The sequence below is a fragment of the Urocampus carinirostris genome, chromosome 13, assembly GCF_059441175.1.
Source record: "Urocampus carinirostris isolate Australia breed hairy pipefish chromosome 13, RoL_Ucar_1.0, whole genome shotgun sequence".
Lineage (NCBI taxonomy): Eukaryota > Metazoa > Chordata > Actinopteri > Syngnathiformes > Syngnathidae > Urocampus > Urocampus carinirostris.
The window spans coordinates 14,211,308-14,226,162 of NC_142361.1; the positions used below are offsets into that span (position 1 = coordinate 14,211,308).

The 14,855-nt window shown below is 37.0% G+C and overlaps 1 protein-coding gene across 3 annotated transcripts in view; it reads right to left on the reverse strand.

Annotated features, from left to right (window-relative positions):
- rgs7a (regulator of G protein signaling 7a) overlaps positions 1–14,855 on the reverse strand; it is a 121,992-nt gene that overhangs the window by 4,689 nt on the left and 102,448 nt on the right. For all 3 annotated transcript variants that reach the window (XM_088351217.1, XM_088351219.1, XM_088351218.1), the window contains exons 13-16: positions 12,934–13,044; positions 9,649–9,774; positions 6,335–6,521; positions 6,085–6,174 (exon numbers count right to left, since the gene is read on the reverse strand). In XM_088351217.1, coding sequence (XP_088207343.1) covers positions 6,085–6,174; positions 6,335–6,521; positions 9,649–9,774; positions 12,934–13,044 — 514 coding nt within the window. The remainder of the gene's footprint in view (positions 1–6,084; positions 6,175–6,334; positions 6,522–9,648; positions 9,775–12,933; positions 13,045–14,855) is intronic.

Below are 14,855 nucleotides of genomic sequence, written 5' to 3' on the forward strand. Positions count from 1 at the left end.
TTTTAGATCAGGGGATGGTGTAATAATAGTCTGTGGTTTGCAATAATCTGTGGTCTGTGCAGCCCTCCGAGACTCTTTGTGATTAAGGGCTATACAAATAAACATGACTGGACTTGACTTAAGAAGTACCCAAAAATATTTTACCTAATACGTTTCTTCAATAGTGTCTTTCATTTACGGCAATTAATATTTCTCTAATTTTCAGATCCTGATTTTTAAGCGGTGGTGTATCAGTGACAGAGGTGGGTAGGATGCCTTACAAAAGACTAGCATCTGCACTTAAAATGATGACAGGTATCGATACTCACACTTTTATGTCATGTTCTGCAGTGGTTTTTACTTCTAATTTCATATTTTGGTGGGGGTACCACACTGTTAGGGTGTGGTTCAATGCCTGAAAATCCTGATGCCATCTGCTGCCATCCCTATCAGTGTGGATAAGTATCCCTCCTGTCCCTTTCCACAGATAGTTAGGCTGTGCCTTACCATAATCATATTTTCTTTTCTATTACTATTCTTCTTTTTTTCTTCACCCTTGTTTCTGTCTGTGTATGATGCGGTTTTGGTTGTCTGGTGGGGAGAGGAGCAGGGATTTCATTGTCTTGTATTATGAATGCTTCCACGCAGCGATTTGTTTTACCTAGGAAAGTGCTTTATAAATATTTTTGATTTGACTAAATACTGTAAAGAACCCTTATTTCAAGTTAAGTGTTTGAACTTTTGCTGATAATGATCATTATTTGATATTGCCAAATGTATTTGTTTGAACAATTTGATATTTTGTGAACATCACAAAAGATCCTGAAAAGTACTTAACTATAAAAGTGCTAACAAGTGGTAAATAACATTGGGGAAAAATGTGAAATGTATAGAGAAGTACTGACAAGTACTGAAAAGTATGAAAATGTACTGAAATATATGAAAAAAGTATGAAAAGTGCTCTGAAAAGAATGAAAACGTTTCAAAAGCATTCAAACGTATTGAACAGCTTAGAAAAGTATGCAAAATAACCGAAATGTAATCAGTACTAGAAAACATGCAATAAAATAAGAAAAATAATGAAAAGTAATCAAAAACAAAAATTAAAAAAACGGAAAAATGATCTAAAAAGTAAAAATACCAAAACAAAAAAAATCAGGGGACTCAAACTCATTTTACTTGGGGGCTGTCTAAGCTTGGGTCTGCGAAAGGTTGGGCTGAATCGGGTGAAACCTCAGATCAAAATATTCCACTGTTCTTGAAATCTTTTTCAAGGGAATGCTTCACAAAATAAGATGTAAAAAAATAAATAAAATAAGAATGAATACAAAAATAGATCAAATAAAATAAGTTCCTGCTCTGGGGCAGCACGGCAGCGCAGTGGTTAGCGCGTGTGCGGCACAGCTCTGAGGTCATGAGATCGAACCTTCCTGTGTGGAGTTTGAATGTTCTCCCCGTGCTTGGGTGGGTTTTCTCCCACATTCCAAAAACATACATGTCGGGTTAATTTGCCGGTCCAAATTGTCCCTTGGTGTGAATGAGCAAGTGAGTTGTCTGCCTCTGTGTGCCTGTAACTGGCTGGCAACCAGTTCAGGGTTTCCCCTGCCCACTGCCCAAAGATAGCCCCCCCCGCAAGCATACAGAGGATAAGCGGTGCAGATGATGAATGAATGAATGAAGTTCCTGCTCTCAGCATTGTCTCACGGGCCGTCCTATATCAGTTGGCTGGCCTGATGCACAGTATATTTGACCACCCTCATTTATAGTGCACTTTTATAATTTTCCGCTCTATCTGAAATGTGGCCAATGCAAGTTTTCATTCTTTGTTAGCATTAAGCTAGTGGAGAGAATGCAGTGCATAAATTAACCAATGTGTTTGATTAAACAGACGAGCATTATGCCCTTTGTTGTCTTTTTGTTTTCACAGGAAACAATAAACTTAGATTATGCATTTGCACAATGACCTTTTCTGTTTGCTATTCTCCCAAGTGTGCCAATGAGAATCCTCACATTGATTAGCGAGACGGCACGATGTTGATATCATTTATGACCTTGATTCCGACATTCTTTGCAGGGCTATCAAATTGAAGCGTCTCGAACTAATTAGCGGATAAACGGAGTGAAAACAGCCTAGGCGTTTGGAGCTATTCTTTCTGGCCTACATGCAAGACGGGGGGACCTATGAAGTCTCTCGTAGCGTTACCTGGAGAACAAAAAAGGCCTTTTAATAAGCTGCTTTTGTCTTCCCCTTGCGCCTTATTGGCACTGCAGGCATGTGGGCGCCTCTTTTGTTCGTTGTGTCTTTTATTTTGACCGACGCTTTGCGCGTTTCAGCAACTCTAAATCAGCGGCGACTGTCCTTGTTGTATACGCCGCAAATATGATTACTGTACACGCAAAGATGTGCTGAACTTCCCTTGAACTCGCAGAAGGTTTATTTCTGATTGTGACCTGGGAAGCGGGGGGATACGTTTTTCTCGAAAGAATTGCACATAGAGACAACACCCGAGCTTTGTCTTTGTCATGGAAAGCGAAGCGTGACCAAAGGATACTTATCCGTTGCTGGTGAACAATTCAGGAGGCAAAGTAATTTTTGGGTGGGTAAAGACTTTTTACATTCCCAGAAGGTTTTCCTTATGAAAAAATATACTTTAATTTTTGGAGCCAAATGTATTCGTTTTTGTTTCCATCTATGCATCTATCCATCTATCCCTTCCTGGGTCAAGTCAAGGGTTCAATTGAGGCCTAAAAAAAGCCTAGAGCCCCCCCATCCCCAGCTATTTTGTCTAAATCATCCGACGAGATCCGAGGGCTTTCCCAGGCTACCCTAAGAGACAGTCTCTCCAGCGTGTCATGGATTGTTCCCGGGCCTCATGACATTGAGACATGCCCTGAACACCTCCCAAGGTAGGCTTCCGGGAGGCATCCATACCAGATGACACTACCTCAAAGGGAGAGCCCAGCCACCATTCGAAGTAAACTCATTTCAACTGCCTGTTTCCAAGATCTTCTTTCCGTTACCAGCTTTTCCTAGTAACTAGTTACTTTTTATGACCCACAGCTGCACATATACATCTTTCAATATCCCGTTCCAACCTACCATTGCACATGAACAAAACCCCAAGATAATTGAACCCCCTTCACTTGGGGCAGGATTTCATCCTCCACCCTTTTCCGGCAGAGAACCATGGAGGTGGTGATTACCATTTTCGGCCACTTTACACCCAGCTGCGAATTGCTCCAGTGAGAGCTGAAGATCATGACTTGAGAAGGCCAATAGCACACATCATCTGCAAAAAGCAGAAATGCAACGCTGAGGCCCCCAAACAGGACCCCTTTCACGACACGGCTGCACCAAGAATTTCTGTTCATAAAAGTTATGAACAGAATTGGTTTAAAAAATTCAGCTTTGGTAGAAACCAACCATCGCTGGAAATTATCACACTTACTGCTGGTAATGTGGACTAAACTCTGACACTGATCACACAGAGAATAAGACTGTCCAGTACCCCATCCTCCCGAAGCACCCCTCACAGGGCTCTTCGAGGAACACTGTGTAATACCTTATCAAAGTCCACAAAACTTATGTAGACTGGATGGGCAGACTCCGATGTGTAGAGCTGTTCCACTGTTTCTAATATGTATATTACTTGTAGAGCACTTGGTGTACAAATATGGTTGTCCGAAAGTAGTGCTTTCCAACCAATGTGGCAGGGTACACAGTGTGGTGTGAGCCCCTGTCTAGTTTGCCTCCGGAATTTGTCCTTTTATGAATGCAAAAAAGTGTGCCATTGTTTCATTGCGCCATAAGATGAACTAACCGGCATATACACTGATCAACAGAAAAGCTCCACCAGTTTGAACGGCCGCTCATTTGGATAACAGTTTGTTGTGACTCAATTCCTAACGAAAAACATGACGAAATAACAAAATACAAAATACACAACAACAACAACAAAAAAAAACACATGATTGATAAAATAAATGACAAAATGCATAAATAAATATATATATATATATATATATATATATATATATATATATATATATATATATATATATATATATATATATATATATATATATATATATATATATATATATATATATATATATATATATATATATATACTGGACTGTCTCAGAAAATTAGAATATTGTGATAAAGTTCTTTATTTTCTGTAATGCAATTAAAAAAACAAAAATGTCATACATTCTGGATTCATTACACATCAACTGAACTATTTCAAGCCTTTTATTATTTTAATATTGCTGAATTTGGCTTACAGCTTAAGAAAACTCAAAAATCCTATCTCAAAATATTAGAATATCATGAAAAAATATACAAGTAGGCTATTCAACTAATCACCTGAATCATCTAATTAACTCGAAACACCTTGCGAGGGTTTCCTGAGCCTTAAAAAACACTCAGCTTGGTTCAGTAAACTAAATCACTGCTGATCTGACTGCTGTCCAGAGGACCATCATTGATACCCTCCATCAGGAGGGTAAGACACAAAAAGAAATTTCTCAAAGAGCAGGCTGTTCACAGAGTGCAGTTTCAAAGCATATCCACAAAAAGTCTGTTGGAAGGGAAAAATGTGGCCGGAAACGCTGCACAACCAAGAGAGATGACCGCAGCCTTAACAAAATTGTGAAGAAGAGCCGCTTCCAGAATTTGAGGGAGCTTCAAAGACAGTGGGCTAAAGCTGGAGTCCAGGTATCAAAAGCCACAGTTCACAGACGTGTCCGGGAAATGGGCTACAATAGCCGTATTCCCATGGTCAAGCCACTTCTGAACTCAAGACAACGGAAAAAGCGTCTGACTTGGGCTATGGAGAAGAAGCACTGGACAGTTGCAGAGTGGTCCAAAGTCCTCTTTTCAGACGAAAGCAAGTTTTGCATTTCATTTGGAAGTCAAGGCGCCAGAGTCTGGAGAAAGGCTGGAGAAGAGCAAAATCCAAGTTGCTTGAAATCCAGTGTGAAGTTCCCACAGTCAGCAATGGTTTGGGGAGCCATGTCAGCTGCTGGTGTTGGTCCACTGTGTTTCATCAAGTCTAGAGTAAATGCAACTGTGTACCAAGAGATTTTAGAGCACTACATGCTTCCATCTGCTGAAAAGCTCTATGGAGATGAGTATTTCATTTTCCAGCATGATCTGGCACCTGCCCACAGTGCCAAAACCACCAGTAACTGGTGCACTGACCATGGCATCACTGTCCTTGATTGGCCTGCTAATTCCCCTGACCTGAACCCCATCGAGAATTTGTGGGGTATAGTTAAGAAGAAGATGAAAGACACCAGACCTACAAATGCAAATGAGCTGAAGGCCGCTATCGAAGCATCCTGGGCATCAATAACACCTCAGCAATGCCACAGGCTGATTGCCTCCATGCCACGCCGGATTGATGCAGTAATCCGTGCAAAAGGATTCCCAACCAAGTACTGAGTGCATCAATGGACATTTTCAAATGTTTGATTTAGTTTTGCTGTTATAAAATTATTTTTTTACTTGGTCTGAGGAAGTATTCTAATATTTTGAGATAGGATTTTTGAGTTTTTTTCAGCTGTAAGCCAAAATCAGCAATATTCAAATAATAAAAGGCTTAAAATAGTTCAGTTGATGTGTAATGAATCCAGAATGTATGACATTTTTGTTTTTTTAATTGCATTACAGAAAATAAAGAACTTTATCACAGTATTCTAATTTTCTGAGACAGTCCAGTATATATATATATATATATATATATATATATATATATATATATATATATATATATATATATATATATATATATATATATAGTAGTAGTAGTAGTTATATTTTCAATTATACATATATGGGTATTACAAGATTTAATTATGTCTTCATTTATTTATGGAAGGATTGGTCTTCCATAGTTCTCTGGCTCAAGCTAGGGCCAGCATTTTACATCAGTCCTGCATGTAATGAAAACATTAAAAATGCAGTTTTTATTGATCAATGGAAATATTTTTATAATGTCATTGTGTGGAAAAAAAACAGACACTTAATATTGATGTGATTTTTCAATATAATCTGACCTCTTAATTCAGGGGCCTGCTTGCAAACATGAATTGAGTTACCTTCTTCTTGGCCTGTAACATCTCCTGATAGGCACTGGAACGAATGAAGCGGCTGTAGGAATCACTCTTCATCAACTTGTAGATGTGTTCCTGTATCGCATGGCCGGAACGTATAAAAACATCAGACGCGGGTGTCACATAACATTTGTGCCGGAGAGCTTTCATAACCAAACTGCGCCTCATTTGTGAGCGCAAATGAAGACGCGCCGGCAAACAGTCTCATTTCCACACAATGGTAGCTATGGAATACCTGCGCATCCTCAAAGGCGTAGCGTCCAGGGTCTTTGACATTCTGAGTGGTTTTGTCGTAGCTTTTGGAGTCCACGTTGATGGCGCTGGGTGCGCCCGGAGCCAAAAACTCTTGCCAGATCTCTTGAACCCGAGTCGGGACTTCTCGGATGGGACGCTTCTTTAGTTCTTGGACTGCTAGCCAGAACCTTTAAGAGGCGTGAAATTTGTAAATTAGTAACAATGTTAACCTAAATCATACAGAGAGCATTAGTCTTTGTCTTTGTAAATTATGGGTATCCAACCTACGACCTGCAGTCGATTTTTTAGTGAAGCAGATACTGTAATTGATATTTGCAATTAAGTGTTCTATATAATGTATTTTCCAGACTATAAGGCACACTGGACTTACAAGGTGTACCATCCAAAATAATATTTTGTGAGATATTTTTCATACATAAGGCACACCAGACTATAAGGTGTATGCAATTGAAATTACTGTAAGGTCCAGGATTGCATCATAAGTGACACTACAAAATTATTTAAAAGTATTTTATAGAGCATAACTATTATGAAATCTGGTATCATCAATACAATTATCTGAAGAATTCATAAATAATAACTGTATCTAATAGCATTTTATTGGAATTATGTATTTTCAATTTGTATGTATCCATTTTCTGGTCAATAAGGTACACTGGATAATAGGGCGCACTTTTGAATTTGTGTAAAATGTTGTTCTTTTAATGGGCCTTATAGTTCAGAGAATACCGTACCATGAAGCTTTTCAAAGTCCAATAGAATAGAATAGAAAATATGTCATTGTCATTAATAACAAAGTAGTGAACATTCTTTAAAATGAGATTGGACATAGCACTCCAGAATAAACAAGGTAAACAAGTAATAAAGACCAAAAAAAGGGGAATGAGATAAAAGAATATCTGAATAAATATACAAAAATATATACCAGGTAGTGTCTGGAGACTGGTCTAAGTTCTAAGTACAATGTTTTTGTAAAAATAGAGCAATGTAAAATATAACATTAGTGCAATGAAAAATAGTGCAATAACATTTAGCATCAATACAACTAACAAGATATTAATGTTCACAGTGTTGAGGGTGGTGGTGGCCCTGGGTAAGGAACTGACTCAGAGCCAAAACATTTAGGTAAATATATACAAATGGGTCATGAGTGGTACCTCTTCTTACAAATGTCTCTGCATACGAATGTTTCAGGTTGTAAAGAACCTTAGAGGGAAAATATTGCCTCTAGTTACGAAGTAAAAAAAACAGTACAGTATGCGCTCCTATTTGAAGCTCTCAGTTTCCTCAATGTAAAGAAATTGGTTATCCCTTTAAATCAGCCTGGAAACCAGTGCGCATGTGTGCTCCCAGCATGCTCTTTTTGTTACCGTCACAGTTCAAAGTTCGAAGTAATTTGTCGGAAAAAGCGTTGACAAGTTGGGCTATAGCTACATCTGCCTCGCTCATTTCCGATGGATTGGCAAAAGCAGACGTAATTGGATCAGTTTTTCAATAAATGCGAAGCAAAATTAAGTGCCAATTAACCCTCTATGTTTATTGTGCGGAAAATCAAATGTTAACATGTATTAGTTTCATTTATGATGATCTTCTATGATTTATTAAAAACATATCATACTGTACTTTTGCAGGGCTTGGAACAGATTAGTGCGTTTGCATTAAAAATGCGTCCCTACCTACGACGTTTTCAGGTGCTGCTCCCAGAATGAATTCAATTCGTAAGTGGAGGTACCACTGTACATTACAATTAAAATTTTGCTGAAGAAAAGCGTCCTAAATAATAATAACAATAAGAATAATGAAAAAGTAATAAACTATCTTTTTTGAAAGAGAGCTAAAAGCCTAATTTCTGGAAAAACGTTGTCCGTTATTTTCTAATGTTTGGAAGAGAGCATATTAGGGAGTATAATAGTTTTAATGGTTCCACAAGAGGATCTGCATGTGTGGGATGTGAATAGATGTAAATGCAAAAGGCTGTTGGCGCCGCCATGGTTAATTCATAAGTGGCTGTTTGCATGCATCTTTTAAACTTCGAGCAGTATTCATGCAGTCATGAATAAAGCAATTATCAGAGGGTTTTGCCACCACCTGCCCATAAAAACACAAAAACAGACTGGCTTGCTTTCTTTCCAAAATTTCCAAAAAGTCCAGATAGCTTTTAAATCAGAAATCCGCAAGCGTATATCTCTTTTTTAGGGCTGAACATTTTTTAGGGCTTCTACATTTGATTGGTCGAACATGAAAGAGCCTGGCGGGGGTCTCCATCATAGTAAATGCTCCTTTTCGGAGACAGACAGACGCGTACTTACTTGGAGAGCATTTACTAAGTAACAAAGTAACAATGTCAATGTTGCTAATGTACTGGGGTAAAAGTTCTGTTTTTTTCTTCACAAATTTACTCAAGTAAAAGTAAAAGTAGAGGTATTTAAAAATACTCTTAGAAGTACAAAATTTTCCAAAACTTACTCGAGTGAATGTAACAGAGTAAATGTACTCCGTTACTACCCACTTCTGCACACCATTGATATCAATGACAATAAAGACAATTCTATTCCATTCTATTCTATTCTATTCTTCTCTTTTCTATTCTATTCTATTCTATTCTATTCTCATCTCATTAGCTACACCGCTTATCCTCAGTAGGGTCGCGGGGGTGCTGGAGCCCATCCCAGCAATCGTCGGGCAGTGGGCAGGGGACACCCTGAACTGGTTGCCAGCCAATCGCAGGGCACACGGGGACAGACAACTCACTCGCTCATTTACACCTAGGGACAATTTGGACCGACCAATTCACCTGAAATGCATGTTTTTGGAATGTGGGAGGAAACCGGAGTGCCCGGAGGAAACCCACGCAAGCACGGGGAGGACATACAAACTCCGCACAGGAAGTCTGGAGCTGGATTTGAACCCACGCAGGAGGTTCCCAAGACATGAACTGTGCCGCACATGCGCTAACCACTGCGCTGCCGTGCTGCCCTCTATTCTTTTCTATTGTTTTCTATTCTATTCTAAAATAGGAACATATTATTTTGATTTATGTAACAACAATAGTGATGAATTAAATGTGTTTTGGGGTATAGCGTGGTTGGATGGAGTTGAGTATTTACAATGTGTGCTATTGAGAATATTTTACAGTGGCATGAGTGGCATTAAAAGCCCAGCATGACGGTTTGACGCATTTAGGTTAAGATTAAAAAAAAGAAATCAGACCAACAGTCAGAAACTTCATTAATTACATAAGGTTGGTTCCTTTTTTGTTTTTTGTGCTGCGAAAACACTTAAAAAGTATCTCACCTTAGATTTTCCGAGCTGAACTCAGACTCAAGGAACTTGAGGAACTGTTCCCTTCCCACTGGATCTTTGAGAACCTCGTTGATGCCGAAAGCCCACCTCTTTACCCTCTGCTGGCCGGGCTCCTTACTGGACAGGAAACACCAAAACACACTTATCAAATCAAGCAAAAACTCACCTCGAATGTATCCGTTTTTTGTTGTTCTACGGGATGAGTTTGATATTTTTAGTTGTATTATTATTAAACTTACTCGCAGTCACTAAAATGCTAGCACACTTTTTTTTCCTGTGTATATTGTCTGTTTCAAAGCTCCAAGACATTTTCCAATCTTTTAGGGATGCATTAATGTTGAGTGTATGCACAAATACCACAAGCCTTCATTCACAAAACAAGTGGTTTAAAAAAGGCCAATTTGGGTCAAATGTGGAACGGTCCATGACTGGGGTTATTATGAACCAACTTTCTTCTACTTCAAATTTAATGACAGTTGTGACCATTATTTTGGTGCATTGCCACCCATTTCACCAATCTTCTGGGTCGTTATGGGGAAAATTGAGTCAAATTGTTGAAATAACTCAACCAAAATGTGTTTGTTTTGTCAAACAAAAAACTGTGGTTATGTTGCACAAAAGCCCGCAAAGTTTGTATCTGTTAACGAAAAACTAGGCTGTTCCTTTTACAGGCCCAACAATACAAGTCTAAAGGAACATTGTGTAATATTTGACCTATAGATTTTGCAGTATTGTGTAGTGAAATTAAAAACGTGTGCTATAAAGCAAAAGAAAGAGTACAAACTATGGATACTTAAAGTCATTAAACTACCTTATTTTTTGCCCAGCTGTTCACATGGCTTTTTGGAAATACCCTTAGAAACAAAAAATAAAATAAAAAAAAGGTTATGCCAAAAAAAACACAAATATAAAACTAAAACAAAAAAACAACAGACAACAACTCAACTTAAAAGGTACACTGTGTATTATTTACCACCTACGAGTGTTGAGAAAAGTGAATTAATTAAAACGACAAGGTTGTTTTTTTAAGAATAAACAAAATAATGACAACTAAGGTCATGCATTTTGGACACTTTGAGTCTTTGTAGTATGTAGTCTTACATGTGCTTTTTCTTACTCGTTTTTGGTTGTAGTACACATTACAGAGACATCTAGTGGTCAAATAAAAATCCCTTTAGAGTCCTGCAAAAAGTATATATTTTTCCAATTCATCATCATCTGTGACAAAAACAGCTCTTTTAATTTTACTTTAAAGTATTGCCTGGTGGTAGTTATTTTGGTGAGCACCTATCGCAAAGTCTAAAACCCAACATTTTATACTTTAAAGACGCATACGACAACGTTTTTAAGCAAATGTGACTTAAGCTTTGCAAAAGTGATGCCGGAGTCCTCCTCAGGCGTCAACTGCTGACTGTCAAGAGCCAAATCTTAAAAAGCGTTCTGTGACAAAAACATGGCACGACTTGTCCCGTTCCCCTGATGAATCAGAATCCTTGATAAGCAGATATTTGAATTCTTAGTTAAGTACAATGAGCCCAAACTGTGATCTTTGCCACCTTTTAAATGACATTGTGATCGTTAGAGCACTTGTGGCACTGGTTTCCCTGGCATTAATTTGCACTTGTTCATGTGACACTTGGATCAAATTGTGTTGACAGCAACCACATGCCTTACTTTTTCAGGATCATTAACTTTTTTCACTCGTGAATCGTGGTGGACCAATAATGCTCAATACAACTACAATTTTTTTGCGCTTTAACAACACTTGAATGAAAAGAACCTTGAAACAGAGCTTCCAAAATCATATTTTATAACTTATCAAGGGGCAGCGGTATTGGGATGGGGACATTTTGGTCACAAGGAATGGGAAACTATTTCAGTTTGTACAATATCAGGATCCAAGGTAACAATATAACATAAAAACAAACCAAAACTAATATACATAACAACAATAAAGATTTAAGAGAACAGAACAAAAACGAACCAACATAGTACCATTTTTAAGTCAAAAGTGGTTCGGAGACAAAAAATAAACCCCATGCCAAATCTGCTGTTACAAAAAGTGTCCAGCAGATGGCACTGATGCTCGAAAAAAAAAAACAAGGAACAATCAACATTGTCAATAAAAAACGAGTATTGCTGGATTTTTACCCAACGATTTACATAGTTTTAATAGAAAGTGCCTATTTTGCAATTTGCTTTAAACTGGCGTCGTAAGGTAATGAAGATTAGTAAGATTGGAAAAGTATTGGGTAACACCGCAAAAATTGTTTCAAAATGGACCAATTTAACTTTCTGCATGAAACAACTCGATTCATTGGTTGGTTTGAATTTTGAGCAGTTATGTTAAGACTTTTATTAAACAGAATATTCTGGGCTATGTGAGGTACAGTATCAGGCTGTAAATTCTAAACTTTATATGTAGTGGAAAAGTCCTAACTCTAGACCAGCCCTTTTTCTAGAACGGATCTGGCAAACACTGAAACTCAAAGCCTTCTTCAAAGTGCAAACTAAAAACACCGTTTGAAACATAATAGAGACTGAATTAATGAATATATCAAGAAATCATGTGACTATATCAAAAAGTAAATAACACTCAAATATTTTAATAATCATGAAGTACACTGAGTAAATAAGTGACCGAGTTATGAATGTCTAAAAAAAAACAAAGAAACAAGACAATCTTTTGGGTTACACAAGCTACCTGGTATTCTGGGTTTGGTAAAAAAACACTCAATTTTTAGTTGAAATCATAAGCCAAATAATCATTTTCTTGTAATTTATTTTGGGTTTTTTAAGTCTGAAAATAAGTAAACCTAAGAAGGAATCATCACAATGGCTAAGTAATTACATTTTTGGATTTTTCTCTACATCCACATTCACTTGATTTTGGCCTTAATCTGAAAAAATGAAAAAACTGTATATCGAATAATCCATTTGTTTCTGGACAGAGCTTTTACTTTTATACAAGAAAACGTCGATCAATATAATAATGTAAACTAGTTTTAAAATCTCTGGTGCGTGTATGATTCCAAACAATAAGTGTCCAATGATTGTGTTCATTGGGTGAATGTGTTTCGACATTGATCGCAGACCCTTATTTCCAAGCCTATCAGGCTTTGCATGACCCAAACTTGGTCCTATCATTTTGCAGAACTTTTTTTTCCCCAAATTCTACATTAGAGATTTTTTAAAACCCCAGACTGCTGAAATTGAAATAGAAACACATAGCATGCAAACAGAAATGGCATAGAGGCCACTTGTGCAATTGCCCACCTTGCTTCGAGCTCCCACAGTGTGGTGTCATCCGAGATCCAGGGGTTGGAGGGATCTGGGGGCGTGAGGAAGGGGTCGTATTCTACGTACTGCTCCGTGTAGCCCAACAAACTGATGGACACACACAAGACAGAATGACAACCTGCTCAGATGGAATTTTATAAGAAATGTAGATTAGGGTAGTTTGTCACGGATCCTGTTAATGAGGTAGCAAAGCAATGATTTATTAATTAATCAATATAGAAAATACATCTTATTTTTATAATGAAAATCTTAGATACAACTCAGATGAGATATTTTACAATTATAATCCACGGATTATTTTTATGTTGAATCAAAGTAACAACAGGCCAACGTCCAAACAAAACATATACAGTATATCACAATTTGGTGAATTTTGAATTTTATCAAAGCACTTTTTTATAGTTGTTATTCTATTTGAATAATCTATTTATATATATTTTTTTTTGTTTCTTCTTAAATGCAGCTCAGCTAAAGTAGAATCAAATTGTCACTTTATATAAATTGTTAATTGTTCAATAAAATAATCTACAACTATGCATGTGTTTTTGTATCATTGAATATAATATGTTTTTGATAGTATTGTGATTTTTATGAATATTACATATGCTCTAGCAGGGGTGTCAAACTCATTTTTGCTCAGGGGCCACATGATAAATAATATGAAAAAGTATTGAAATGTGAAAACAGTACTAAAAATTGCAAAAAAATACAGAAATTTACCGTAACGTATGAAAATGATGGAAAAAGTACTAAAACTAGTGTCATGTATGAAAAAGTAGTAAGAAGTACTGAAAAGTATGTAAAATGTATAAAAAGTTTGCAAATGTGTAAAAAGTGCTGTGTAAAAAGGTAGGAAAAGTAGTTAAGAGTATGAAAAAGTCCTAAAAGTACAGATACAAATTGAAATGTAAAAAAGTCAAACATGTACTGAAATATATGAAAATGTGCTAAAATAATAAAAACATTAAAAAGTACGGAAAAGTCTAAAAATATAGAGAAAGTTAAATAGTATGACAAAATAAGAAATTAGTAGGGGAATACATCACAAGTAGTGAAAAGGACAAAAAGTGTTGAAAAAGACAAGGGTTGTGAAAAAAACGGGAGAGCCTGGAACTAGAAGGTTTTTCATATAAAAAAAACAAGTCATTTTTTTTTTTACACAATATGCTTCATTTTTCCTGTGATGCTCTCTATGTTCTCTCCGGGGCCGCATTTAATTAGTCTGCAGGCCTGATCCGGCCAATGGGGGGCATATTTGGCACCTTCTGGGCTAGAGAAAAAAAATGGAGACCTTGGGAGTCAGGATCAGTAGAGAACTAATACTGTTAATGTACAAAAGTTTACTAGTAAACAACCACTAAATAATTGTCTCTGCTTAATATAATTAAGGTGTTAAAAAAACAATAACAAAGTTGAGACAGTATAAAAACCATGGTTGCATGGATTCTTTTCATAATGGTGGATTATCTTTCTATTGATGCTTTTCTTCTAATTTTGAAGTAATGTAACATTATACTGTGATGAGCATCCCCAATGCAGAGTGAGGTACGCACATTTTTAGCCTCATGGCAGAGGGCGATAGTGAGTCCATGGATTCTGATTTGGCATACATCACAGCCTCCAAACAATATAATTAGCAATTTCAAGAGCAAGAGAAGGAAGGCATGGGATTTTTCTTGTTGCAAGGCCTTTTTTCACAGTGGAGCATTACCTATCAATTGACGCTTTTGTCTGAAGGGATCAGTGAATTGACTTTTATAGGTTAATGCATGGGCTTAGCAAGCTAGTTTAAAAGACAAGTTAGGCTAAAATAGAATAAAAAACGCTAGATATAATCCTTTAAAAAAGTAAAACAAAACAAAAATGCAGCATCAAAAATGCCCCACCGCCTTGAATTG